At 44.7% G+C, this 27417-nt stretch overlaps 1 protein-coding gene across 1 annotated transcript in view; it reads left to right on the forward strand.

The window, feature by feature from the left end:
- Window positions 1-25767, forward strand: part of CASR (calcium sensing receptor) — a 127942-nt gene extending 102175 nt beyond the window's left edge. The window contains exons 4-7 of the mRNA XM_004712227.3: window positions 2063-2947; window positions 16171-16401; window positions 21385-21508; window positions 22950-25767. Coding sequence (XP_004712284.1) covers window positions 2063-2947; window positions 16171-16401; window positions 21385-21508; window positions 22950-24454 — 2745 coding nt within the window. The 3' untranslated portion in view covers window positions 24455-25767. The remainder of the gene's footprint in view (window positions 1-2062; window positions 2948-16170; window positions 16402-21384; window positions 21509-22949) is intronic.
- The last annotated feature ends 1650 nt before the right edge of the window (window positions 25768-27417 follow it).

Below are 27417 nucleotides of genomic sequence, written 5' to 3' on the forward strand. Positions count from 1 at the left end.
TCTTCCTTATTCATGTGTGCATTTGTTGCTATCAAACTTCCTCTGATAACTGCCTTTGCTGTGTTCCAAAAGTTTGGGTACATTGTATTCTCATTCTCATTGGTTTCTAAAAACTTCTAATTTTGTCTCCAAGCTGGACCAGTACCCACTCATTTTGCAATAGAGAGTTATTCATCCTCCAATTGTTTTCCCTTGTTTTCTGCATCATCCTATTGTTGACTTCCAGCCTTATGACATAATGGTCCAACAGAGCAGTCTGAGTGATCTCTAGGTGCTTGAATTTACACAGGCTCAACTGTGTCCCAGCATGTGATCTTTCTTCAAGTATTTGCCATGTGGGCTTGAGAAGAATGTGAATTTTTTTGCATTTGGGTGGAGAGCTCTGAAAATGCCTCTCAGTTTAAGTCACCTAACTGTAGAATATGGTTCTGTAGCTTCCTTGGTACGCCTCTTTCCCTGTGATCTATCTCAGAGAGTGGTATATTAAAGTCACCTACAATGATTATTGAACCTGTGATTTCTTTTTTCATCTTTTGGAGCATTTGATTGATGAATTTCACAGGTCTCTCATTGGGCCCGTGTATATTTATTATGCTCACTGGTTCTTGATCTGCTGTTCCCTTGAGCACTATATAGTGTCCCTTCTTGTTATGGCTTGCACCTTGAGATCAATTTTGTCAGAGATTAGGATTACAATGGGGCTGTAATGTTTATGGGAGCAGAAAACCTCCCCATTCTCCTGACAAGCGACTGATGGTCTTGCGGTTAGCAGCCATACTTATAATCCACGTAACTAGGGGTAGACTATGGGAAACCAGAATACGCAGCTCAGTATGAGCCCAACAAGCAGAAGGTGTATATATATATGGATATGTTATGTCCCATAAGGCAGCACAGAAAAGGTTAAAAGAAACTGACAGTGCATAAGAGTGATTTCTCCTCGAAATCACAAGTAGCTCTTGCGATTGTTGGGTTGATTTTATGGTTAGATCGATGTGAAGAAAATCTCAAAGTGTGTGAACATATGTGAGTGGGTTCACGAGGCTTCTAGTAATCCCTTTTGGTGCTGTAGGATAAGCATTGGGTTGCTAGGCACAAGGTCAGCCTTTCAAACCCACCAACTGCTCCTTGAGAGAAAGACAAGGGTGTCTGCCTCCTGTAAAGACTGGCTGCCTTACAAGCCCTTAAGGAGCAGTTCTGCTCTGCCCTGTGGGGTCAATATGAGTCAGAAATGACTCAGGCAGTGGGTTTGCTTTTCATTTTATTCCCTTTATAATAGATAGCAGCTGCTCTGATTTTTTTTTGAACACCTGTTTGGAGTCTGCCACTGTATACACAAAGCCCATAATTTAATGTTCATGATAGTACTGCAAAGTAACTATCAATCATTATACAGATAAGTAAATGAAGCTTAAAGCCTTCGAGGAGATTATTCAAGGTCAGTTATCTCATAAATTACAAACTGGGATTCAACTTCAGGTCTGTTCTGCTTTTAAAGTCCAGCCATTTTCCTCCTTGCAGACATATTTCCAGAGAGAGGATAATGCCTCTTTTATTACCTATGACCTACACACTACAAGGCAACCCTGGTGATATAATGGTTATGAGTTGGACTGAGATATGAAAGATCTGTAGTTCGAGACTACCAGCTAATCCTTGGGAGGAAGACAGGGCCTTCTAACAGACATAGTCTCAGAAACTCACAGGGGCAGTCCTACCCTGTACTATAAGTTTGCTGTGAGTTGGCATCGACTCTATGGCATTGAGTGAGTTTACGCACAATGTGGAGAGTCACTTATAGTCCATGGTATAATCCCAATTCATTCTAGTCCCATCTCAGATCACCCATCAGGAATGAGAATGGCCCCGATACACTGACAGGTGTGTGGGTGCTCACTCTGTCATAGAACAGATTCTGGCTGCCCTCACACTTTCATCCCATCTGCACTGAACAACCTGTCCAATGCGCATGTGCTCCTAAAGACATGTGCACAACAACCTTGAGACTCAACTGGCCCCATTCGCTCTTTCATTCTTGATTCTTGATATTTTTTTTTCCCAGGTAAGCTATGCCTCCTCCAGCCGACTCCTGAGCAACAAGAATCAGTTCAAGTCCTTCCTCCGCACCATCCCCAATGATGAGAACCAGGCCACAGCCATGGCAGACATCATCGAATATTTCCGCTGGAACTGGGTGGGCACAATTGCAGCTGATGATGACTATGGCCGTCCAGGCATTGAGAAGTTCCGAGAGGAAGCTGAAGAGAGGGACATCTGCATTGACTTCAGTGAACTCATCTCCCAGTATTCTCAAGAGAAAGATATCCATCAGGTGGTGGAGGTGATTCAGAATTCCACAGCCAAAGTCATTGTAGTGTTCTCCAGCGGCCCAGATCTTGAACCTCTCATCAAGGAGATCGTCAGGCGCAATATCACAGGCAGGATCTGGCTGGCCAGTGAGGCCTGGGCCAGTTCCTCCTTGATAGCCATGCCTGAGTACTTTCACGTGGTTGGAGGCACGATTGGATTTGGTCTGAAGGCAGGGCAGATCCCAGGCTTCCGAGAATTCCTGCAAAAAGTGCATCCCAGGAAGTCTGTCCACAATGGTTTTGCCAAGGAATTTTGGGAAGAAACATTTAACTGCCACCTCCAAGAAGGTGCTAAAGGACCCTCGCCCGTGGACTCTTTACTCAGAGACCAGAAAGGAGAAGTCAGCAAGTCAAGCAACAGCTCCACCACCTTCCGACCCCTCTGCACCGGGGATGAGAACATCAGCAGTGTGGAGACCCCCTACATGGATTATACACACTTGCGGATATCCTACAACGTGTACCTGGCAGTCTACTCCATTGCCCATGCCCTACAAGATATATATACTTGCTTACCTGGGAGAGGACTCTTCACCAACGGCTCCTGTGCAGACATCAAGAAAGTTGAAGCATGGCAAGTAAGTCTTTAACCTTAGATAACAGGGCTCTGTGTAATGAAGGAGAATCCCTGGGCAGTACAATTGGTTCTAAGCTTGGCTGCTAATTCTGGAGGGTCGAGTTCACCCAGAGGTGCCTCAGAAAAAAATAAAATTCAACCATTAAAAGGATCATGAGTTACCATGTATCCAAATTGACGTAACGGCAACTGAAAGATAGATGGGTGTAATGAAGCAGACTTGGGCTAATCAAGTCAAGAAAAAGGCAGTATCTAAGTGAGTTTTTCATTCCCACATATGTAATGTTGGTTCAAATGACCTATTCAGATGTCTGGCCAACTGACTTCTACAAAAGGTAGTCATTTCATTCTCTGTTTAAAAGTTCTAGTTCAACTTTTCCTTAGTTGAGAAAAATTGTAAATATGGCCCTAAAGGTTTTTTGGTTTTGTATTTGTTTTTTTAATGCTTTGGAATATATTTAGTATTGAATAGGAGCATGTTCTCATATTCTACATTTATTGAGTATGTGTTACAGTCCCAGGATCCCTAATGATACAGTGGGTTACATGTTGGGCTGACCTATAAGGTAAACATTTGAACACACCTGTATCTTTGTGGGTGAAAAATGATGCTTTCTGCTCCTGTAAAGACTTACAGTTTAGGAAGCCCAAAGGGGCGCTTCTGCTCTGTCTTAATGGATCACTAGGAGTCTGAATTGACTCCATGACAGTGAGTTTGGTTTTAATGATATCCCATACACAAAGGGTATGAAGCTAATGCAGTTGTGATTAGTTCCACTCACAGCCTGTATTAAACCACTCAACAGCCAGCTAAGCATCAACTTAGAACAAAAGAAGACCAAGGGCACAGGGAAAAATAAGTTTTCTTCTTAGAAGAATTTGATATGGGATAGTTACAAAATGTAGCACTGAAATAGTTATAGAAAAAATGGAACTTATGTGGAATTCCTATACTTATAGTGACTAGGCTATAGGGTTGGGTGAGGAGCCCTAGTGGTATAGTGGTTAGCCATTGAGCTGCGGTCCACATAGTTGGCATTTCAAAACTACCAGCAGCTCCTTAAGAAAGATATTAGATTTTCTACCCCTGTAAACAGTTACAGTCCCAGAAACCAATAGAAGGTCGCTATGAGTCAACATTGACTAGATGACAGTGAATTTGTTTTGGTTTTTGATTTGGGTTTTTTTGTTAAGCTGTAAGATCACTATGAGTCACAGTCAACTTGATAGCTGTGGATTTGACTCTTTGATTTTTTAAGCAGAAAGGGTCTAAGCACAAAGCAAAACAGGTTGTCACATAGAACCCAACCACAGACCATTAGGCAAAGGTGCTAAGAAGCACAGACTATACAACTATGACTGATGACGTTTTAGAGATTCGTATGGGATGAGGTAGAGAGACTGTATCTAGACTAGTGAGGAAGCCAGGATTTGCCAATTCTCAGCCTTTCTTTTATGGGAATATCTTTCTCAGATGTCATTGTTGGCTAAAATTTTTAACCACTAGATGTGCTCAAAGCTTTCTTCCTCGTGCTGCAACCCCCGCCCCCAGCAAAGAGAGAGAAACGTTGATGAAGGTCACAGGCTAAAAGGGCTTGAGAAGCCAGGCTGCCAAGTGTAGAGTTGTATCAGGAAGACTCAACAGACCATCTTTAAAGCCAAACCAAAGTCACTGCCATCAAGTCCATTTTGACTCTCTAGGACAGGGTAGAACTGTCCTGTGGGTTTCTAGACTGGAAATCTTTCAGAAGAGAGCTTCATCATTGAGAAGAAAGCAGCTGATGGGGGTCAGCTGCTAACCTGGCCGTTGAAGCCCTACTCACACTCCACGAAGCCACGGGGCTCCTTGAGTGGCAAAAACTTTCTCTTGCTCTTGCTCGCACTTTTTAATTGTGTGTTTTTATTGTTTTGTTGTATATTTTTATTGCTTATGCAGTGAAGGTGTACACAGAAGATCATCAGTTGTACATTCAACAGTCCATGCACATTTTATCTCCTCTTATCCATTGCATTGTCCTCAATGCACCCTCTCTTACCTCGCTTCCTCCTTGTGTCCCTGAACAAGTTCTGCCCTTTTGATCTCAAAGAGTCGCTCATTCTAAGGTGTGCATATCTGACTAGGTCTGTCCTCCCATTCAGCTGAAAGTTGAACCCTGGCAATAAATTCCATTCCCACCCTAACGAGTGACAAAGGGGCACCGGTCTCTTTCCAACCAGAAAGCCTTGTCTCTTTTATGATTCTGTGTTTTGTTCCACATTTGTCTCCCACTCCATCCAGGACCTTCTAACGCAATTCCCTTTCAGAGGAATTAGCAGTGATCACCAGGTACCATTTAGTTCTTCTGGTCTCAATAATGTTCCTGTGGTCCATTAAACCATTGGATGGTTTCCATGTTTCTTCAATTTTCATCAATCTTCTTTTCTCCACACAAGGAAAAACCAATAGTTGCCCCTTTGATAACCAAAATTAAGAAAACCCACTGCCATTCAGTCATTTCTGACTCATAACAACCAACAGCCATTCAGGAGCTTTTAGGACCCAAGTCATAACTCTGAAAGAGCCTGGGTGATCTAACAATTACTCGTTTGGCTGCTAACTACAAAGTGGGCTGTTCAAAACCAGCCGTTTTGTGGGAGAAAGTTGAAACGGTCTACTCTCATAAAGAGGTACATTCTCCAAAACCCTCAGGGCAGTTCTAAGTGCTACACTGCCCTACGGGGTTGCTATGAGTTATAATTGACTCGATGGCAGGGAAAGTTATCATTATTAACCAAAGTACAATTAGAACACGGAGTTCATGGACTATGTTATGTCAATGGAATTCGGTGCCCCCTGAGACTATGGTCCTGAGCTCCAAGGCTCATTGACCCATTCGCTCAAGGTATTTGATCATGCCTAAGAAGTTTTCATAAACTCAAGACTCTGACCCCTTATATGCTAGAATATTTACTTTTGCTGCAAATATATTCATGATTATATTGTTTGCATGTACTAAAAATATATTCATAAATACATATATACAAATATCCTCTGTCAAATGTATTCCTCGGTCTAGTCTGATTTTCGCTCCCACGCCTGTTCAGCCTGCCTATATATCCATCTATCGACTTATAGGATGTGCATATCTATCCACGCCTTAACGCACATCTAGGCAGGACTGTGTTTACCTCGGTTGCCTTTGACTCCGATTCCTCCCAGTGTCTTCCCCTCCCGTCATCATTTTTTCCTAATCTCCTCCTATTACTTACTGTCTTTCCCTGCACCCCAATTAACACAAGTCTACTCTCTAGCCATGCTTTATGATCTCTTTCCCTTCCACCTTTGGTAACCATCAAAGAAGGTTTCTTGTAATGTGAAAATTCTCCACAGGACAACAATGAGATTATCTACTCTGGTAAAAAGATCTACAGACCCAGAAGCCCTATGTTTTACTTTGTTTTTATTATGAATGGGAATTTATGTGACAGCATTGGTTTTTTGTCTTGCTTTGTTTGTTTGTTTGTTTGTGTTTCTAGTTAAATTGATACTAAAGTGTTGTATCTATTGTAAATGATAGAGTTTTCCTGTTTTATTTTTGTTTTCAAAATTCTACTAGTGTAAATGAATTTGATTACGCAATTTTGTACATCTTATATCACTGTGCTGAATCTTTCAATTAATCCAACAACTTTTTTGCTGAGTTTTTTTTTTCCCTTTGTTTCATGTGAAAACTTCCTCTTTGCCAATTTGGATGCCTTTAATTCCCCTTTCTTGCCTGGTAACTCGGGCTAAAACTTCCAACACCACATTGAATAGAAATGGTGAGGCAAGGCATACTTGTCTGGTTTCCATTTATAGGGAGAATGCTTTCAGCTTCTCTCTGATGAGAATACTACTGCTCATTGATTTTGTATATGCCCTTAATCATGTTGAAGAATAGCTCTTCCTTATTTTGTTAGGTATTTCTTATCCAGCATGGGTGTTGCATTGTGTCAGATGTCCAGTCTGCGATGACTAATAGGATCGTATGGTTCTTTTCCTTTGTTTTGCTTACGTGGTGGACTGCATTAAATGTTTTTCTAACCTGAGTTTCCTTTCTCTCATCCCTATTATGAATGACATTTGGTCGTGATGTATATATTTTTTGATGTGTTGTTGGATTCTCTGGGTTAGGCTTTCATTAAGGATGTAGTGCTGGCTTTCCTTGGTTTAGGGATCCAGGCTCTACTCCCTTTGTGAAATGAACTTGGAGGTTTTCCTTCCTTTTCAATCCTCTGGCACAGTTTGAAGAGAATCACTTCCAGCTACTCTAGGAATTTTTTCATAGAGTTCATCAATGAAGTTACCTGTGCCAAGATTCTTTTGGGGGGAGCTTTTCAATGACTTAATGAATTTCTTTCATAAGAGTCTGTTCAGGTTTCTACTTCAATCTGGGTTAGTTTAGTAGGGAGTGTGTTTCTAGACATGGGTCAATTTCTTCTAGGTTTTCAAATTCTTTGTAATAGTTTTGCATCGTATTCTGCTATCATCCTTTTTATTTCCGTTGGCTCTGTGGTGACAGTTCTCATTTCATTTCAGTTGTTATTTTCATCTTTCCTTTTCCTTTGTTAGATTTGCCAATGGTTTGTTTAGATCATTAATCATTTCAAAGAACCAACTTTTTGTGAATTGCATAAAGGTTTACAGAGCAAATCATCATTTTTTTCAACAGTTCATACATTTCTGTTTCCACTTATCCATTGCAATCCCTTCCATGTATCATCCCTTACCCCACAGCGTTTCTGCTTCCTTCTCCCCTCTCCTTCTTTCCCAGCCTTCTATACTGGGTCCTTGGGTAAGTGCTGCCCTTCCGTTCTTAAATGGTTAACATTTCCAAGGTAAGGATGAGTTCAGTTCCAGACCTGAAGGGTGCCTAGGGTCCACAGTCTTGTGGGTTTCACCAATCTCTCTCCAACAAATAATCTTGGTCTCTTTTATGATTTTTGGTTTGGTTCCACATTTGTCTCCCACAATATTCAAGAGCTTCTAATATGATCCTTTTTAGAGCAGTTAATAATCGGAGCTAGGTACCATCTAGTTGGGTCTCAGGGTCATGGAGATAGTTGTTTGCGTGGTCGATTAGTCCATTGGCTCAAATAATTCCTATTGTCTTTAGATTCCATTATTCTTCTGTCCTTCAGTTGGGGAGAGACCAGTAGTTACAACTTCAATGGCTGTTCACCAGCTTTTAAGACCCCAGCCACCACTTACCAAAGTAGGATATAGAACATTATCTTTGAGGACTATGTAAATACCAATTGACCTGCATGTTCTCCTAACCCATAGTCCTAGGTTCCCAGGCCCAGCAAATCATTCCTTCTTGGTGTGCTCCAGCACATTCACGGATGTTTTTACAACAGAAGTAAATACACACATACAAATATCCTATCAGAACTATGTAAATTCACGGGTATAATTCCATTTTTTTCCTCTCATACTTGTTTAGTCTGCATGTCTGCCTGAGCATCTACTTGTAAACCCCGAGTGTTGCAGGATTGTGTATATAACAGCATTTGCCTCGGTTGCCTTTTTGCTGCTATTAATAGTGTTGTGATGAACACGGTGTGCCTAGATCTATTCGTGTGTGGCTTTTATTCTTCCAGGATATGTAACAAGTAGAGAAATTGCTGGGTCACCTAGAATCTCTATTCCCAATTTTGCTTTCCACAGTAATTGCTCCAGCAGTGTATGAGAGACAAAGAACCAATTTCTAGTCTTGCCAATTCTTTTTTTTTTTTTTTTGAGTCAATCTTTTTTTTTTTCTAACATTTTATTATGGGCTCATACAACTGTTATCACAATCCATACACACATCAATTGTGTAAAGCGCATTTGTACATCATTCTCAAAACATTTTCTCTCCTCTTAAACCTCCTACATTAGGTCCTCATTTTTCCCCTCCCTCCCGGCTCCCCCCTCCCTCATGAGCCCTTGATAGTTTATAAATTGGTATTTTGTCATATCTTGCCCTGTCCTACGTCTCCTTTCACCCACTTTTCGGTTGTCTGTCCCCCAGGGAGGAGGTCACATATAGTTCCTTGTAATCGGTTCCCTCTTTCCTACCCATTCTCCCTTTACCCTCCCTGTTTCGCCACTCACACCACTGGTCCTGTAGGGCTCATCCGCCCTGGATTCCCTGTATTTTCAGTTCCTATCTGTACCAGTGTACATCCTCTGGTCTAGCTAGTCTTACCAATTCTTTTTGTTGTTTTTTTTCTGCTTTTTGTTTCATTTACTTCTGCATTATTATTATTATTATAGTTGTAGGCTTAATTTACTGCTGTTTTTCTAATTGTTGGAAATGTTGGATTAGGAGTTGATTTTGGTTCTTTTTGATGTGTTTATTGCTATAAGTTGCCATGTGATGGCTGATTAGTTGTTTGTTTGTTTTTGATGTCTCCCAAAGGTTTTGGTATATTGTGCTTTTATTCTCATTTGATTCAAGGAGTTTTTTAATTTTATGTTTTATTTTTCAATTACCCAGTAGTTTTAAATCAGGGGTGATTTAACTTCCACATATTTAATGTTTTCCCTTTTGATCTTCCTAAGTATTAATTTATAATTTTACAGGGTTGTGAACTGAAAAGATACGTTAGAACACTGGTTCTCAACCTTCCTAATGCCCCGACCCTTTAACACAGTTCCTTGTGTTGTGTGACCCCCAACCACAAAATTATTTTCGTTGCTACTTCATCACTGTAATTTTGCTACTGTTATGAATCGTAATGTAAATATCTGTATGCAGGATGTATTTTCATTGTAACAAATTGAACATAATTAAATCATAGTGATTAACACAAAACAATATGTCATTATATATTGTGAAATATTTATGTTTTTTCTGATTATCTTGAGAAACCCCTATGAAAGGGTCATTCGACCCCAAAGGGGTCGCAACCCACAGGCTGAAAACCACCACTTTAGAGTAATTTGAAGTTTTTGAATTTTACTACTGATTGCTTTGTGGTCTAATATGTAATCTCTTCTGGAGAATTTCCCTGTGCCCATTGAAGTCCAGTGAGAGTGTTCCTTAGAGCTAAGAATGGCAACATTTCATCTGACGTACTTTAGAGGAGACATCTTATCGGAGAAATCAGTCCCTGGAAGAGGCTGTCCTGCTTGGTAAAGTGAAGAGACAGTGAGAATAGGAAGGCCTCAGGAAGATACATTGACACAGAGGCTGCACCAATGGACTCAAGCATAGGAACAATTGTGCGGATCGCTCGGCCCCTGCAGAGATTCATTCTGTGGTGCATAGCATCACTGTGGGTGAGAACCCACTCGATGGCTCCTAACATCAACATTGCATTGTTGTTGAGTAGAGTGCTCTGTACGTATCGATGAGGTAAAGTTGGTTGAGTTTGTTGTTTACTTCTTCTGTTTCTTAATTGACATTCTCCATCACAGAAAACGCTGTATTAATTTTTTTATAGTTATTGTGGAATTGGTCTATTCCTCTTTTCAATTCTATTGAAGTATAATTTATGCATTTTGATGCTCTTTTTTTGTATGCATCGATATTTATTATGGCCATGTCCTCTTCCTCAACTGACCCTTTAGTGTCTTTTCTGTATCTCTTATTCTGGCTTTTGCCTTAAGTTCTATTTTGTTAGAAATCAATGTTACCAGTCCTCCACTTCTTATAGATAGTTTATTGATGATTCCTATTTTCTTATCTATTCTGCTACTTTGTCTCTTGACTGGAGCTTTTAGTCCAAGTACGTTCAATATCATAACTTTGCCCTTCACTTGTTTTATCTTTCTCTGCATATGCCACCCCCCAAAAATAAATGATAATAATAATAAATTGGCAGCATTTTGTACTGAATCACGAGATTCCATAAAATTGTGTAAAATTCTAAAGGCAGAAAAGTTCTATCCCTGAGGAAAATATCTAAGTTATCTTTTCATTTATGTCACTTTGGGGTGGGGCAGTTATTATCAATTAAGGGTAAAAGGGGTTCCCCTTCCACCTTCACCGTAAGCAGCAGGTTATGAGAGGCATCCAAGGTGGTGGTGATGGAAGAAGTGAGAATCAAGTAGTGCCCAAGTACTCCGGTGTGTCTGCTGCTGGCTTGGTCAAAAGTGAGTGAAGGTACAGAGTGATGATTGAGGGTGGCACAGAGCAGGGTAGTATAATAGACAAGATTATTTACCTGAAAACAACACATTTGTACAGAGGGCCCTGGGCTTAGGGGCCAGGTGATCTAGTTTCTGATGGAAATGCTGGCATGAATTTACTCTCTGATCATGGGCAAGTCACTTAGCCTTTATGAGTTTCTGATCTCTCCTTAGTAAAATGCTTAAGCTACCAAATTGTAAGGCTCAAAAGATATAATGATTTATAAGATGCTCTGTGAACAGCAACTGTGTATGTGTGAATTTTTAAAATACATGTAACCAAAAAAGAAAACCATTGTCAGCAAGTCAGTTCCAGTTCGGGGCGACTTTGTGTGTCACAGGGTAGAATGTCGCCACAGGGCTTTCTTGGCTGCATCTGTAGAGAAGCAATTATCCAGGCTTTCCCCCACCCCCTGCGGCACCCACTTACTGATGAAATTCAACATGAATTATACCTCCATGTAATGAAAGCAAAATTCCTCACAACTGGACCAATAAATGGCAGCTTGATTAGTGGAGAAAAGAATGAGTTTGTTACGTGTTTCACTTTACTTGAGTCCCCCATCAATATCCACAGAAACAGCAATCATGAAAACAAGTGATGTTTTAGGCAAATCTGCCAAAATCCTCTTTCAAATGTTAAAAAAGCAAAGATAACACTGAGAGGACTATGTTAGCCTGGGTTGACTAGAAAAACAAATTGATAGACGCTCATATGTGTGTAAGACAGAACTTTTTATCAATGAGCAATTTCACATTAAGAAAATATCCCAGCCCAGTCCAGATCAAGTCCATAAGTCCAACATTACCCCATATACCAATACTAGTCCATAAATTCCTCTTTAGACTCACACAGCCATCCAATGATGCCGAATGCAGGAAGATCACAGGCCAGTGGGTGGAAAGTCTTGTGGATCCAGTGGCTGTGGAAGCATTTCAGCACTGGCATGGGTCTCCATGTGGCTCCTCCAGTTCCAGGACTTTGGCTGCATCAGTGTAACTCCATGTGGCTTGTCAACAGGAATGTCTCACAGGAAGTGAGCGTGTATCTTGCCTCCAGTGAATTATTTATCTCCGTTTGCTCCTCCCAAATGAAGTCATCAAGCTGCGACTTGATTGACAGGCTAGCTCCACCCCTTCGCAAGTGGACACCAGATTATGTAACTACAACAAGGACTATGTTTCACCTGGTCTAAACCATGATGTTTTCATTCTTCTCAGTTGTATACAAAAGTTGGGCAATGAATAATGAAGATCAAAGAAGAATTGATGTGCTTGAATTATGGTGCTAATGAAGAATTCTAAAAATACTACGAACTACCAGAAAAAATAAACAAATCTGTCTTGAAGGAATACAGCAAGAATGCTTCTGAGAGTGAAGTTGGGAAGATTTCATCACATGTACTTTGGACAAGTTCACAGGGGGGATAAGCCCCGGAACAAAGGACATTATGCTTGTTCAAATTGAGGGTCTGCCAAAATGAAGAAGACCCTTGAGATAGATTGATGCTGTGGCTGCTGCAAAGGGCTCAAACACAGAACAATTGTAAGGATGGCACCAGATGGAGCACGCAGGTTTCATTCTGTTTTACATAGTTCCTTTATGACTTGCAACTGACTTCACGACACCTAACAGCAACTGTAGGAAGAATTGTCACCCAGGTAGTTCGCATTGGACACCCTTCCCTATGGCTATTCTCAAGATTTTCTGTTCTCTCCAGTGAATCCTGAGGGGGTGTGTGTGTGTGTGTGTGTGTGAGAGAGAGAGAGAAACAGTTGAGAGACACAGAGAGGAATAGAGCCAGTGAGTTAAAAAGCACACCAATGTGGCAAAGTGTGTGAGAAGAAGAAAATCTGGTTATTCGTGTAGGTGCTCAACCATCTCTGTGTGCTACCATTTTGTAGTAGTTCACTACCAAGGAATGATTTTTCCACCCCGAGGACATTTGACAGTGTCCGGAGACACTTTGAATTGTCACATCTGAGGACAGGGGTGCCACAGGTATATAGTATGTAGAGGCCAGATATACTGCTAAACATCCTATAATGAATAGGACAATCACTCTTACACCAACAAAGATCTACACAGTAGCTGTCAAAGAGAGATCGGTGCTGCTCTCCTCCCCGTGACTGTGGGTAGCAGGGTGCCAAGGTGGCCAGTGCTGTGATTTGGGCAGCTCCCATCCTTGGAGTAGCAGACACATCCCTGTGTTAGGGAGCCATGGTTCTCACCTGCCCCCCTCGAGAGCACACATCTCAGAACGGGTTAGAAGCAAACCCACAAAACTAAACGGCATCCCCTCCTATGGGTAAATGTTGAGGATTGTTCAGAGTCACTGCGATCTCTGAGGGAAGAGTCGGGTAGAGCACAAAAACTGCTGCCCTAGGTTCTGGTTCTATTGACCCAACTTGGCCCACACCTTCACATGGATCACAGGGCCTGGACCTCACAGACACCTAGTAAGGCCATTCTTACTAGGAAATGAAAAGGAAAAGGAAAAGTACCTGTAAGTGTGCTCCCGGGGCTGCCTACCCACTGCTCCAAGAGCCAGTAGAGACCTGCCGGGCCTAGCCCGGTCCCTCATGGCTAAGGAAATAGAGCAGCAGAGAGAGAACGCCTGGTGACTGTGAGGGGCAGCAGAAGGAAGCACCCCTATGCCCACAGGCTAGGGCCGAGTCTGACCCGCCAGGTGCTTCAGTGACACCTGAACCCTCAGGACTAAGGCCCACTTTAAAGATAAGCTGCCTCATCCCTATAGACAGCTCTTGACCAATGGCCAGAACATGGCAGGAAGTGGTGCCAGGAGCTTAAAATGCTGCAAGGTGGTATACGTTACAAGGGTGAGCTTTGTACTACTGGCTAGCTAGGTGACCCAGATACCTAGGTTTTCTGTGTCTTGATTTTTCCATTTTAAAATGGGGGTAGTAGGGCCAACTGGCTAAATTTGTTGCAAGCATTAGGTTGTTATTGTCAGGCACTATCGAGTTAGTTCCAACCCATCGCAACCCTCTGCACAACAATGAAACACTACCTAGTCCTGTGCCATTGTCACAATTGTTCCCATGCTGGAGCCCACTGTAGCAGCCACTGTGTCAATCCATCTCCTTAAGGTCCTTGCTCTTCTTCTCTGCCCCTCGACTTTACCAACTATGACACCCTTCTCCAGAATCTAGCCTCTGCTGATAACTTGCCCCAAACACGTGATTAGATCATGAATCTCAAGCCTTTAACACTATGCCTGAAAGGTAGCAAAGTGACTAGTAAACCTTAGTAATTATTATCATCACTTTTTGAACAACAGCTTTGTGATCCACAAAGCCTCATAAAAAGAGAGAAATGACTTACCATGCTATCACAGCAGTGGTGGCCAGTGTTACACTCAGTCTCATTTTCCCCTCCCTCTCACCTGACTTCCTGTGATTTGGGGCAGCATGGCTCTTCCACAGACACACACGCTCAGAGAAAGAAGGTACAGCTCGTAAGAGCAGTTAGTCACTGCCTCCAGTCTTTCCCCAATGGCTGTCTCAGAAGGTACTAGGAATGGGCTCTGGCTTATAAGCCACCACCTCCACACCTTTCCTGGGGCAACACGAGGTGATGGTTGTGTTAGGCAGGGTTCTCCAGAGAAACAAAACCAGGACAATTATGATTATAAATATATATGAGGATAGGTTTATACAGTGAGAAAGAATATAACAGCTAATTAGTCCACACGGCAGTACAGAGGACTCAACTCATTTTCGTGAAACAGTTAATGTACTAGAAGCCCTTCAACTCACATGGGCTGCTGGGTCCAAGGTCAAGGAAGCAGACAGCTGAGTCTTCCCTCAGGCAGCAGACAGCAGGGTGGGTCTGCAACAGTCAGTAGCTTGGGAGCTTAGCAGACAGGCCCTGATGGGCTCTGGAACTCAAGCACAGCAACAGGATGCACCAGCTTAAAGCTCAATGTATACACCAGCAGCGTGGCAAAGTGGGTCTCAAGGGAGCCTCAAGCTGATCCATGAGTTGGCTTGGCCCAAAGGTGGTGTAGCACACAGTTTGAGGCAGAGAACTAGCTAAAGCAGCAGCACGCTGGTCCAATCACCAGGGAGCAAGAAAGATGGAGGCAGACCTTGTAGAAACATTTATCTTGTTGCCTTCCAATCAAGGTGTGACCTGATTAAATTCTGCCCACATGTTTCTATTGGCTTAGTTGGCCTGATAAACCTATCCCATTGGTGCTCTGCAAAAGCTTTTGACTTGGCCGCTGACTGCGGTGAGATGGGTCCCATTTCTTTTTCAAACTTTAAGAACGTGTGCACCGCCCCCAGTTACAGCATAAGTACAAAGTGTAGCATGGTACTGGTATGACTTATCAAGGCTGACACACACAGATGCCTTCAAATGAACTAGAAAAAGGTATCACTTCTTCAAGTCATTTTCCTTCCATCTGCCAGTGTGGTAGTTACATAATTTCATGCCAACATAATAAATGAGTATAGGGGTGGAGTCTAGCCTGTCAATCGGGTCACAGCCTGATGATGCCTCCTTGTGAGCATGGCCTTCTCATGAGGATTCTGGGAACTTCCTCTCTCTTTGCCTTTGTCTTCCTGTTGACAAGCCACAGGAGATTTGCTGAGACCTGCAAGAGCTCGCTCGCTCTCTTTCACCTTCCTATTGAAGAGCTACACTCGGAGAGCTAGAGGAGCCATGTGGAGACCCTTGCCAGTGCTAAGATGCTTTCACCACCATTGAATCCACAAGACTTTTCACCCTCCGGCCTGTGATCTTCCTGCATCATTACATGCGCTGCATGAGTCTGAAGAGGAATTTATGGACTAGTATCAGACTTATAGGCTAATATCGGACTTAAGGACTTGATCTGGACTGGGCTGGGTTCTTTTCTTAATATATAATTACTCTTTGGTATAAAGCTCTTTCTTATACATATACAAGTGTGTCTGGATTTGTTTCTCTAGTCAACCTGGCCTAACACAGCCGGGAAATTGTTGTCATATACAAATTGTGTTAGAACATGGTAGTGCTTCCATCTGTGGTGGCCCTACAGTCTGTACTCAAAACACTCATCTCCATTCCTCTCCAGGTCCTGAAGCACCTGCGGCACCTAAACTTCACCAACAATATGGGAGAGCAGGTGGCTTTTGATGAGTGTGGTGACCTGATGGGGAACTACTCCATCATCAACTGGCATCTCTCCCCAGAGGACGGCTCCATCATGTTTAAGGAGGTTGGGTATTACAATGCCTATGCCAAGAAGGGAGAAAGGCTCTTCATCAATGAGAAGAAAATCCTGTGGAGTGGGTTCTCCAGGGAGGTATGTGCTCTCTCTCCATCAGAACACCAGGCACCTCTGGTGCGCAAAGGAAAGGCTGACCTTCAAGAGGGCCTTGGGCTTCCCTACTAGTCTTCCAAAATGAACTGTTAGCTCTGCATTCTCAGGGGTCCCTGTGAAATCCACACCGACTGAGTATACAGATGAGAATCCTCGTCTAGAACCTGAGCTCCCTGCCTTCTGATTTTATTGAAACAATTTTTATTTTGTACAGATTTGATTCTCTAGCTGCCTGTAGTTTTTTTGACACTGACTCTCAGGTGGTGGTGGAGGGGAGTCCTACCAGCTTTGGTGGGAGGCTCATTTGTAAGTGCTGGAGGGAGGCGCAAACTTTTAGAGTTCTCACAATGATTGGGAAGTGTGAATGGCTTTTAGTATTTGGAATCTGGGATGCTTAGAGTCCTACATATGGGGGACAATACTGCATGAGAAAGAACTGCCACCCTTTCTCCCTAATACTATTAGCAGCCATTGAGAGACAATTTCATGTGGTGGTACCGCCATTGTCCAGGGTCTGGACAATTTAGTCAGAGGTAGTTGCAAGGCATTCAATCACTCAGGGCTGATTTGAAACCAAAAGGCCAATTTATTCTTTCTTGTGAGTGATCACTGACAAAGAGCAGAATGCGTTAGATTCTTCGGGTGGGAAATACCTTGGTTCTTGGCTTTGCATGAGAAGGAATTCTCGCTGAAGCCTGGTTTGTGTTCCAAGGGGGGTTTTATAAAGGAGCAAGGAAGTTTCAAGCTTTACAGTTAACGGAACACAGGCCTGTACCCTCGGACACTGCACACCCACACGTGGCGGCCTGAGGCCTGAGGCTTTCTGGTGGCTCGGCTGAGCAGAAGGTGGCAGAACATCGGGAAAAGAGGCTGGTGGTCTTCAGGTTCCAGCTTTTAGGGATTTCCCCTGGGAGACGTGGTCAACGGTATTGGTTGACCCCATTGGCTGAATAAAGCTCACCTGGCTCAAGGGCCTGAATTGTCACGTGCCCTTTATCCTTGATTGACTTCCAACCTCCTGTAGGGGACCCCAACAGGATATGAACAACCCCCTATCATGCCCCCTAATGGAGGCACCAGGAGAATCCCGCTTTCAGTGAGTGTATGCCTAAGTAAAAGACCCATGATATGCTGAGGTGATGACTCTCTTATGATGGCTTGTCCTAGAATGAGGTCAACCACTGGACCTAGCTCCTCTTCAGGGACAGAGACCCTAGACAGAACATCCTTTGACTTCTCCCAGGGAGGCCAGGATGAGACCCAGCTTATTTCTCTCTGTATATGCATTTCTGTTCCTCTCTTTGAGTGCTTAGGGTCACATTTGAAACCACGTTTTCAACGCATCTTTTTATCAATTCTTCTTCAACTAATTGGTTTCTAATGAGATCCTAACAGTCTCACAATTTCACTGTTCCCCAATTTCCAGGGTAGGTTGCCCAGGAGAAAGACCTCCTATAGATGGTGAATTGTATCCACTGTGTGTGAGTCTTTATTGCCTTGATGGGTAGATTCTCAGTTACAAATGCACGTGCCTGTCTTCACACAGAGACCTCAGGTTGTGAGGGCGTAAAGTCCCAATGTTGTTGTTAGTTGCCATCAAGTTAATATCAACCCTTGGTGACGCCTGTGTGCACAGTAGAACTGTTTCATGGAGGTGGTGCTTATCATTGTCATCACCAAGGTCAGTGGGTCAAACCCAATAACCACTCTTCTTGAGAAAGAGGAGGCTGTCTTCTCCCATAAAAACATATAAAGCCTCAGGAATCCTATATGGGGCCTCCATGAGTTAGAATGTACTTGACGGCTGTGGGTGCTGTCCCTCATGCAGCCACACTCACGAGTACAAATCAGCCTGTGACCTTCCCTGGCATTTCTCCTAGGATTTTTAAATTTTTTGAATCACGTGTTTCCCTAAAGAGATTTCCCTTTACCACAAGGGACCAGCACCCAAGTTAATTTGCCATCCTGATGGAACTGGAGAGCAAAATTCACTTTCTTAAACCATGTGTTTCCCTTTCCAAGACTTCTTGATTTAAACACGATGAAAACTGTTCATCATTGAGATGAAATGGGTCTCAGTTGACTCTGGCGCTGGCATAGGGCTCACGCCACCTGTGTGACTGAGATGCAGGCATGTTCACTCTACTATCACCAGCCTGTGATCCCTACACAGGTCACCATGTAGCCGTTCTCTGCCCAGATGTGTCCAGAAGCCCTGATAGGTGAGTTTACTTATGTATCAGCTTCTAGGAACCATTAGTTCTCTGTAGAAGCTTTGTGGTAGAGCCTCCAGTTCTCCCAATCCCATAGGGAGGGTGTCCTCAGAAACATCTGCTGAGAACAAAACAACCAATTCCGGGACATTTCTAATGAAATAAGTGGTCCGGGAGAGGACCTAAGCCACAACAACACATTTTCAAACCATTTTTTTCCCCCCAACCCGGCCCCGCCCTCCCCCTTTTCAAACCATTTTTATTTTATTTTTGCAAGCAAGGCACAGTTCTTGGCTCTTTGGCAACAGATTCATGCAGAACAAGATTTGAGTCTGAGGCCAAGGGAAAGACCAGGAATGTTTGATATTTTGCATATCATAGAGTTTGGAGTATTGGTTTTGACTATTTAATATTGTACTAAAACATTTTTCTTGATTATGGAATTTTCCTGCTTCCTCTTAAATTTTACACCCAAGCTGTGCAGCACCTCCCCCACCTCATCTTTGTCCCAGCCTTGCTTTTTAATAGAAGGCACAGCTATTCTCACATCATGGCCCTTAACCCGCTTGTGACTCTGGGGACATATGCCAACCATCTACAGTCTCAGCCTCTCAGGTTTTGGGGGAAGCCACTATTTCCATCGTAGTACATGCTGCCACTAAGTGGGGATTGCCACCAAATAGCAAAAGGAGTTTGAAGAAGCAGACTTCATCGCACCAGTTCTGCCACCAGAGTCCACTTGGGACACATGTGTCCCATGAAATTATATAAAAATCCTTATTACCTCAAAAATTATTTTCTTTGATTTCAGCATGCCTTCCACTATGGAAAACACATGCTACCAACAAAAAATTCAAAGCAGAAAATACTTCTGTCAGGAAAGCATTGAAAAACCAGGCATCTCTCATGCTGCCCTAGAACCAAATGAGACCCTGAGATGTAGCTAAACCTAGCAATGCAGGTCCAGTCACGGGTTTGTGTCAGATTTGCCAAACACCAGGTGTCCTGCTAGTGCACTCGGATTCAATGGCAATTACAGTCAAAACTTGATGTGATTAATTGCATGCTTTTGAGGTGTTCCAGCTTTTGGCCCCTCCCCCCCGAAATTACACCATAAAACCAGGGCATCCTGAAGTCGTATTGACCCAGGAAGTCAGGAGAACTGAAGCCTGCGCATTGATTCCTGCTTGACTCCAAAGCCAACATCAAGTCTGAGTGCTTTGAAATAATTCTTGCTGCTAGTTGAAAAGCCTGTGCAGCAGCGCACACACAAAAAACTGCTGCTCTTGATGCCAACCGGTCATTGCCATGAAACTCCTGCTTTAGGAGCTCAGGTGCATCCATCCAGATGGAGCCCTCACATATGGAGGAAACCAGGCCTCCCACAGCTGCTCTGATCCCACATCCGAACAAGGCAATGCCTGGAGCCTCCTCATTTGGTGTGTGGTCATCTGCTTTCTAGTGGATAGGACTGACATGCACAATTTGGCCACTGGGTTGATTAGAGAAACAAATCCATTGACACTCATATGTGTATAAGAACGCTTTATATTAAAGAGCAATTATATATTAAGAAAACATCCCTGCCCAGTCCAGATCAAATCTGTAAGTCCAGTATTAGCCAATATGTCCAATGCCAATCTATAAATTCCTCTTCCGACTCATGCAACACATGCAATGATGCTGAATGCAGGAAGATCACAAGTCAGTGGGTGGAAAGTCTAGTGGATCCAGTGGCGGTGGAAGCATCTCAGCACTAGTGTGGGTCTCCACGTGGCTCCTCCAACTCCAGGGCTCTGGCTCCATCAGGGTAGCTCCATGTGTCTTGTCAACAAGAATATGAAGAAGAGAGAGTGTGTGTGTCCCACCTCCAGGGAGGAAAACAGGAGTTCCCAGAATCCTCAGGAGTAGGCTGTGCCCACACAGAGGCCTCATTGGCTGTGACCTGATTGACAGGCTAGATTCCACCGCTTCGCAAGTTGACAGATTTTGTAGCTTCCACAGCCACAGAACAGAAAATAAATAGAATAGGCCAGAAACTAGGAGCTAGAAGATGCCGGCGCTAGTCCTGGGCCCTCAGTTCACACTGTGGGTGACTTCAAACCAGTGCTAACCTCAGCTGGATAGCAGAAGGGCTCACAGTGGCTCACTGGGTTGTTGCAAACATCTCAGGAAATCACCCCACAAGCCTAAAATAAAACCGCAGGAATTGTGCTCAGCGCAAATTCAGAGTCTCAAGTTCAAATAGATTTTCTCCTGTGCCCGCACCTCCTCCTGTGATTGTCCTTCTGTGTACGGGTCCAAGTTCCTGTATCTTTTACTTTCTCTTGAGTATTTAATGCCGTGTAAATTCTGGGGCCAGGGAACTGCAGCTGGGGAGAATGATGTCGGGGTTTTTTTTATTGCTATGAGTTGGAATTGACTCGATGGCAGTAGGTTGGGTTTTTTTTATGGTGGTGGTGGTGCGTGTGTGTCTCTGTGTGTGTGTGTGTCTGTGTGTGTAGATTTACAACAATTTGGCAACCCAGAATTCCATAGAGATGCTGTGTGTGTGTGTGTGTGTGTGTGTGTGTGTGTGTGCGCGCGCACAGGGCATGGGCATTTCTCCCTTGCACAGAGAACAGTGACAAGCACCACTTGCCCCTCTAGCTGGAATGGGCCTGGAATCGCCACACAAGTTCTGGGCCCAAACTCCTCCCTATGGTCCATGTCACAGATGCTGCGCCACTCACTTCCTGCCCTTGTCCTCCAGGTGCCCTTCTCCAACTGCAGCCGAGACTGCCTGGCAGGGACCAGGAAAGGGATCATCGAGGGGGAGCCCACCTGCTGCTTTGAGTGTGTGGAGTGTCCTGACGGAGAGTACAGTGACGAGACAGGTAGAGGCGCGCCCCTGGGTGAACACTGACTGGGACCTGGTTGCACCTCAGGGCCTGGGGTCAGCAAAGTCCATGCAAGGGCAGGGCTGAGGTGGTCCTCAGTATAGTACAGAGTACCCTTTAACAAGGTGTGAACCAGGAGGGCACTGTGCTGGGCACTGAGGGAGTGTGGGAAGAGGTGCTAAGTGTCAGCCTGATACAGTAAAAACTTACAAACACACCTTTTACCTGCCCTTGACACTGCTCTCTAATCTTTCCTTCTTTTTCTTATTGCTCACTGGTCCTAAGCAGATAGCGATTTATCTGTTCCAGGCTCCAGAGTCAATAGGCCATTACAGATTTGTACTTGCTGTCTGACATGTTGGGGTTTTTTTTTCTGTGTCTCCATTTCTTTATCAACAAAGTGAGTCTAATTATCAAATATCTCTCTTGGAGAGTGCTAAGGACTTAATGAGTTGATATTGGTAAAGCACATCATCAGGTCCAGATAAGCTTTGGTACATAAAACCATGGCCAGCATATTGTAAACATTTTATAAACATTCGTTGTAATTATTCTGCTGTTCCATCTTCACCCTATGACGACATCATTACTGTGTCTATTTTACAGCTGAGAAGCTGAGCTTCAGGGAGTTTAGGGACCCAATGACAGTCATACAGCCAGTAAATGACCAGGCTGGTCTTCCCATCCTGATGACTGACCGCAAAACCTGTGGTCCTTCCCCTTCTCAGTACTCCACACTGCCTGGGACAGAGCAGGGACTCCCTCCGCGTTTGTTGATGAGTCTGTTGTCCCCCTTATTGGAAACCCAGAGATATGGAGGGAACAAGGCACAGGTCCTAAGCATGGGATACTTTGCCTTGATCTTAAAGGAAGCCCTTCTGTCTACGCATGTCTACAGAACCTGTCCAGGTATCCAAAATAAATCCAACTGAGTTTGAAGCACTCTGTAAAAAGTTGAAGAACTTAGACACATACCTCTAGTGTGCAGAGCAGTCACCTAGCCACCACAATTTCTCCAGTCTAAAGCAACAGTAGGCAGTATGGTCAAGGAGGCGTGCACCCCCCCACACCCATCCCAACATATAACAGGAAATAAACAATAAAACCATCAAAAGTACATGAAATGAATAAAATTATTTTTCCTATATTAAATTTCATTTTTCCCCAAAACCATTTTATTGGAAGCTGTCCCAGATAAACCATTGCATCGCTCGATCACAACAAGTGGTATTGGGCAATTGCTACTGCAAGGCGTTTCAGACCATTTTCTTCCTTCTTGAGCTCCTTGATGTCAGCTCCCCTGACGCCATAAGTTGGATTTCACAATGTTATTTGATAGCTCTTAAAAATATACATACAGAAAAAGAAAGGTGACCACACCCGGTAGTAGTAGTACCATGCCAGGCCCTAACTAACTCCTCGCCGGCCTGTCTTACAGATGCCAGTGCCTGCGACAAGTGCCCCGATGACTTCTGGTCCAACGAGAACCACACTTCTTGCATTGCCAAGGAGATCGAGTTTCTGTCGTGGACGGAGCCCTTTGGGATCGCGCTCACCCTCTTCGCCGTGCTGGGCATCTTCCTGACGGCCTTCGTGCTGGGCGTCTTCATCAAGTTCCGCAACACACCCATCGTCAAGGCCACCAACAGAGAGCTCTCCTACCTGCTGCTGTTTTCCCTGCTCTGCTGCTTCTCCAGCTCCCTGTTCTTCATCGGGGAGCCCCAGGACTGGACATGTCGCCTGCGCCAGCCGGCCTTCGGCATCAGCTTCGTGCTGTGCATCTCCTGCATCCTGGTGAAAACCAACCGTGTCCTCCTGGTGTTTGAGGCCAAGATCCCCACCAGCTTTCACCGCAAGTGGTGGGGGCTCAACCTGCAGTTCCTGCTGGTTTTCCTGTGCACCTTCATGCAGATCGTCATCTGTGTGATCTGGCTCTACACCGCGCCCCCCTCGAGCTACCGCAACCACGAGCTGGAGGACGAGATCATCTTCATCACCTGCCACGAAGGCTCCCTCATGGCCCTGGGCTTCCTCATCGGCTACACCTGCCTGCTGGCTGCCATCTGCTTCTTCTTTGCCTTCAAGTCCCGGAAGCTGCCGGAGAACTTCAACGAGGCCAAGTTCATCACGTTCAGCATGCTCATCTTCTTCATCGTCTGGATTTCCTTCATCCCGGCCTACGCCAGCACCTACGGCAAGTTCGTCTCGGCTGTGGAGGTGATCGCCATCCTGGCAGCCAGCTTTGGCCTGCTGGCCTGCATCTTCTTCAACAAGGTCTACATCATCCTCTTCAAGCCGTCCCGGAACACCATCGAGGAGGTGCGCTGCAGCACCGCGGCCCACGCCTTCAAGGTGGCTGCCCGGGCCACGCTGCGCCGCAGCAACGTCTCCCGCAAGCGGTCCAACAGTCTCGGGGGCTCCACGGGCTCTACCCCGTCCTCCTCCATCAGCAGCAAGAGCAACAGCGAAGACCCCTTCCCACAGCCGAAGCAGGCCGAAGAGAGGCCGAAGCAGCAGCAGCCATTGACCTTGACACAAGACGAGCGGCAGGACCAGCAGCAGCAGCAGCAAGCACAGCAGCAGCCCCGATGCAAGCAGAAGGTCATCTTTGGCAGCGGCACAGTCACCTTCTCTCTGAGCTTCGATGAGCCTCAGAAGAATGCCATGGCCCAAAGGAATCCCACGCACCACAACTCCCTCGAGGCCCAGAAAAGCAGTGAGACCCTGGTGAGACACCAGGCATTACTCCCGCTGCAGTGTGCAGAGATGGGCTCAGAACTGGCCGTGCCGGAAACAGACTTGCAAGGGTCTGCAGGAGGGGACCGCCAGCCGGAGATGGAGGACCCTGAAGAGCTGACCCCAACCCTCGTCGTGTCCACTTCCCGGAGCCTTGTCATTAGTGGCGGAGGCAGCGCTGCCAGAGAAAACATGCCGAATTCATAAAATGGGAGAGGAAGACCAGTCCAGAGAGGATGCTTGTGATCATGTCGCCATCAGGGATGAGGAATCGCCCCCGGACTCCATCGCCCTGAGGAAGGCGAGTAAGAGAGGCACCCAACACTGAACTCGACTGCACAGTGAATCGGCTCAGGTTCCCTTGAAAATTACCCCCCAAAAAAGAAGAGTTTTGTGTTCTGGTGGCTGGATTTGTCAGTGTCGCAATTGCCGTTGTCAAGCTTACAGTTCGTCCACACTGAATTCCTCCTCTCCTCTTCTATCCCACCCACCAGTTCAAAGGAAAACCCAAAGACTTACTCCCTTAAAAAAATGCCTTCCCCAAAGGTCACAAACAGCCTGGCCTAGAGACAAAAGGTTCCGTTCCGGATTGGCAGGCCATCTGTCTTGCCACCGCTAGCGTTAAGAAGCTAAAAGACTGAATCAACCCAGTGCTGCCCCAGCCCCTTGGCCGTGAGATGAACTTGAAATGCTCATGCATGTAAGGTGAATGTTCTCCCTCCTATTTATGAACACCATAGATGTTGGATCTCCTCCTTGCTGCTGCTATTGCGTGACAGCTAGAAGATTGGCATCCCCCCGGGATAGTGCCTATGGTTTTGTCCAGAACATGAGGGTGATCCTGGGCTTACTTTCCAGGGTCACCAGAATCACCTCAAGCTGGGGGGAAAGGATGGCAGAAATCAATGAGCTGTATCTGTAATTGACTTTGCTCTGTATAGCTTTACCCTTAGGAAAGTGCTTTTGGTGTACTGGCCTCTGGACAACGTCAACTGAAAGATGTCACAGTCTGGTTTCTATAAGGCAGTATTATTGAGCTCCACGTTTCCTTCCCTTCCTACGGCACCAGCCCTGGCCCCGTGAGCTGAGCCCTACGGGAGCACTTTCAGGACCCCGGGGAACCAGATGAAGTGCCCTCCATCCCTGCCCCCAAAGGTTTCCTGAAGCCAGATCCACACCTACCCCAATGAAAAAGAGACCAGTTTGTGGTTTCCCAGTAGCTGTTCAGATAGGAAAGTGTGGTCCCCAGAGAGTGCTCAGTCAGGCATTTGCCCAGCACTGCACTCCCCAAATGTCATCACCAGGTCCCCTGGCAGTAGACTCCATCTAAGGGTAGTTAAAGGGGACCACTGGCATATCGCTGAGTCCTGGCTTGGTCACTTAGAAACTGGTGGCCTTAGGCAAGGAATGGTGACCTCTCTAGACCTTTTCTGTCTCTAGAAAAAATCCCCACCTCCCCTCCTCAGAGCTCTTACATGGATTAAATGACATAATGTATATAAAGTACTTAGCATGGTGACTAGCACATAATAAACAATAAATATTAGTATGATTGGTGTTGTACTTTTTACTTGTTTGGAATATAAAACAAACCATCTCTATTTACCATTCATATTTCAATGACTATGCCATTTATTTCAGTAACTTTCTCCATAATAAGCCCAAGCACACCAAGACCCAGTTCAAAGGTTCAGCCCTAGTAACACTGGCTCATAGCAAAGATGCAAAAATGTTGTCACCCTCCACCCTGAGAGTCTTAGGCTCCTCCCCCATGGCTTTGGTGCTTGGTGTTTGCACCTTGATCTCCGTGTTCACTGAGGGAAGCAGAGTGGCCAACAAGTCCTGACCTCGTCACCAGTCTGGCAGTATTTCCTCAGATTACTTGATCTTAGTGCTACTACAGCTGAGGCCAAACTACAGTATTGATTCTAAGGGCTCAAATGCACAGCCCTTGGCTTCTTCCTCTGTTCACCTCCCAAAGAGGAACCCCTCAAAGATTTTTTTTAATCATTTTATTGGGGATTCATAAAACTGATATCACAATCCATGCATCCATCTATTGTGTCAAGCACATTTGTACACTCATTACCATCATCATTCTCAAAAACATTTGCTTTCTACTTGATCCCTTGGTATCAGCTCCTCATTTTATCCCCTCCCTCCCCACCCCCGCCGCACATGAACCCTTGATAATTTATAAATTATTATTCTTTTTTCCAGTCTTCCACTATACAACATCTATCTTTGCCCACTCTTCTGTTGTCCATCCCCCAAGGAGGAGGTTATACGTAGATCCTTGTGATCAGTTTCCCCTTTCTACCCCACCTTCCCTCCGCCCTCTCAGTATCACCGCTCTCACCACTGGTCCTGAGAAGTTTATCTGTCCTGGATTCCCTTTTGTTTCCAGTTTTTATCTGTACTAGTGTAAATCCTCTGGTCTAGCTAGATTTGTAAGGTAGAATTGTAATCATGATAGTGGGGGGGGGGAGCACTTAAGAACTAGAGGAAAGTTGTATGTTTCATCATTACTACACTGCACCCTGACTGGTTTCTCTCCTCCCCACGTCCCTTCTGTAAGGTAATTTCCAGTTGCCTACAGATGTACTTTGGGTCCACACTCCACACTCCCCGTCATTCACAATGATAAGATTTTTTGTTGTTTAATGCCTGATAACTGATCCCATCAATACCTCTTGATCACACAGGCTGGTGTGCTTCTTCCATGTGGGCTTTGTTGCTTCTGAGCTAGATAGCTGCTTGTTTACCTTCAAGCCTTTAAGACCCCAGATACTATATCTTTTGATAGGCGGCACCATCAGCTTTCTTCATCACATTTGCTTATGTACCCGTTTTATCTTCAGGATGTAGGAAGATGAGCATCATGGAATGCCAGTTTAATAGAACAAAGTGCTCTTGCATTGAGGGAGTACTTAAGTAGAGGCCCAAGGTCCACCATCATCATATATAATATAGTTGCATATGTACATGCCTGTATTTAGACCTCTATGAATGTCCTTTGCCTCCTAGTTCTTTCCTTTTTACTTTCCTCTTGTCCCACTATCATGTTCAGCCTTCATTTGGGTTTCAGTAATTCCTCTCAGTTACATTGCTTTTAATCAAGCCCTACCAGTCCTCTACACCCTCCTCGCCACTGATTTTGGATCACTTGT

The sequence above is a fragment of the Echinops telfairi genome, unplaced genomic scaffold (assembly GCF_000313985.2).
Source record: "Echinops telfairi isolate 266 unplaced genomic scaffold, ASM31398v2 ScPeMD7_17;HRSCAF=63, whole genome shotgun sequence".
In the NCBI taxonomy this organism is placed as follows: domain Eukaryota; kingdom Metazoa; phylum Chordata; class Mammalia; order Afrosoricida; family Tenrecidae; genus Echinops; species Echinops telfairi.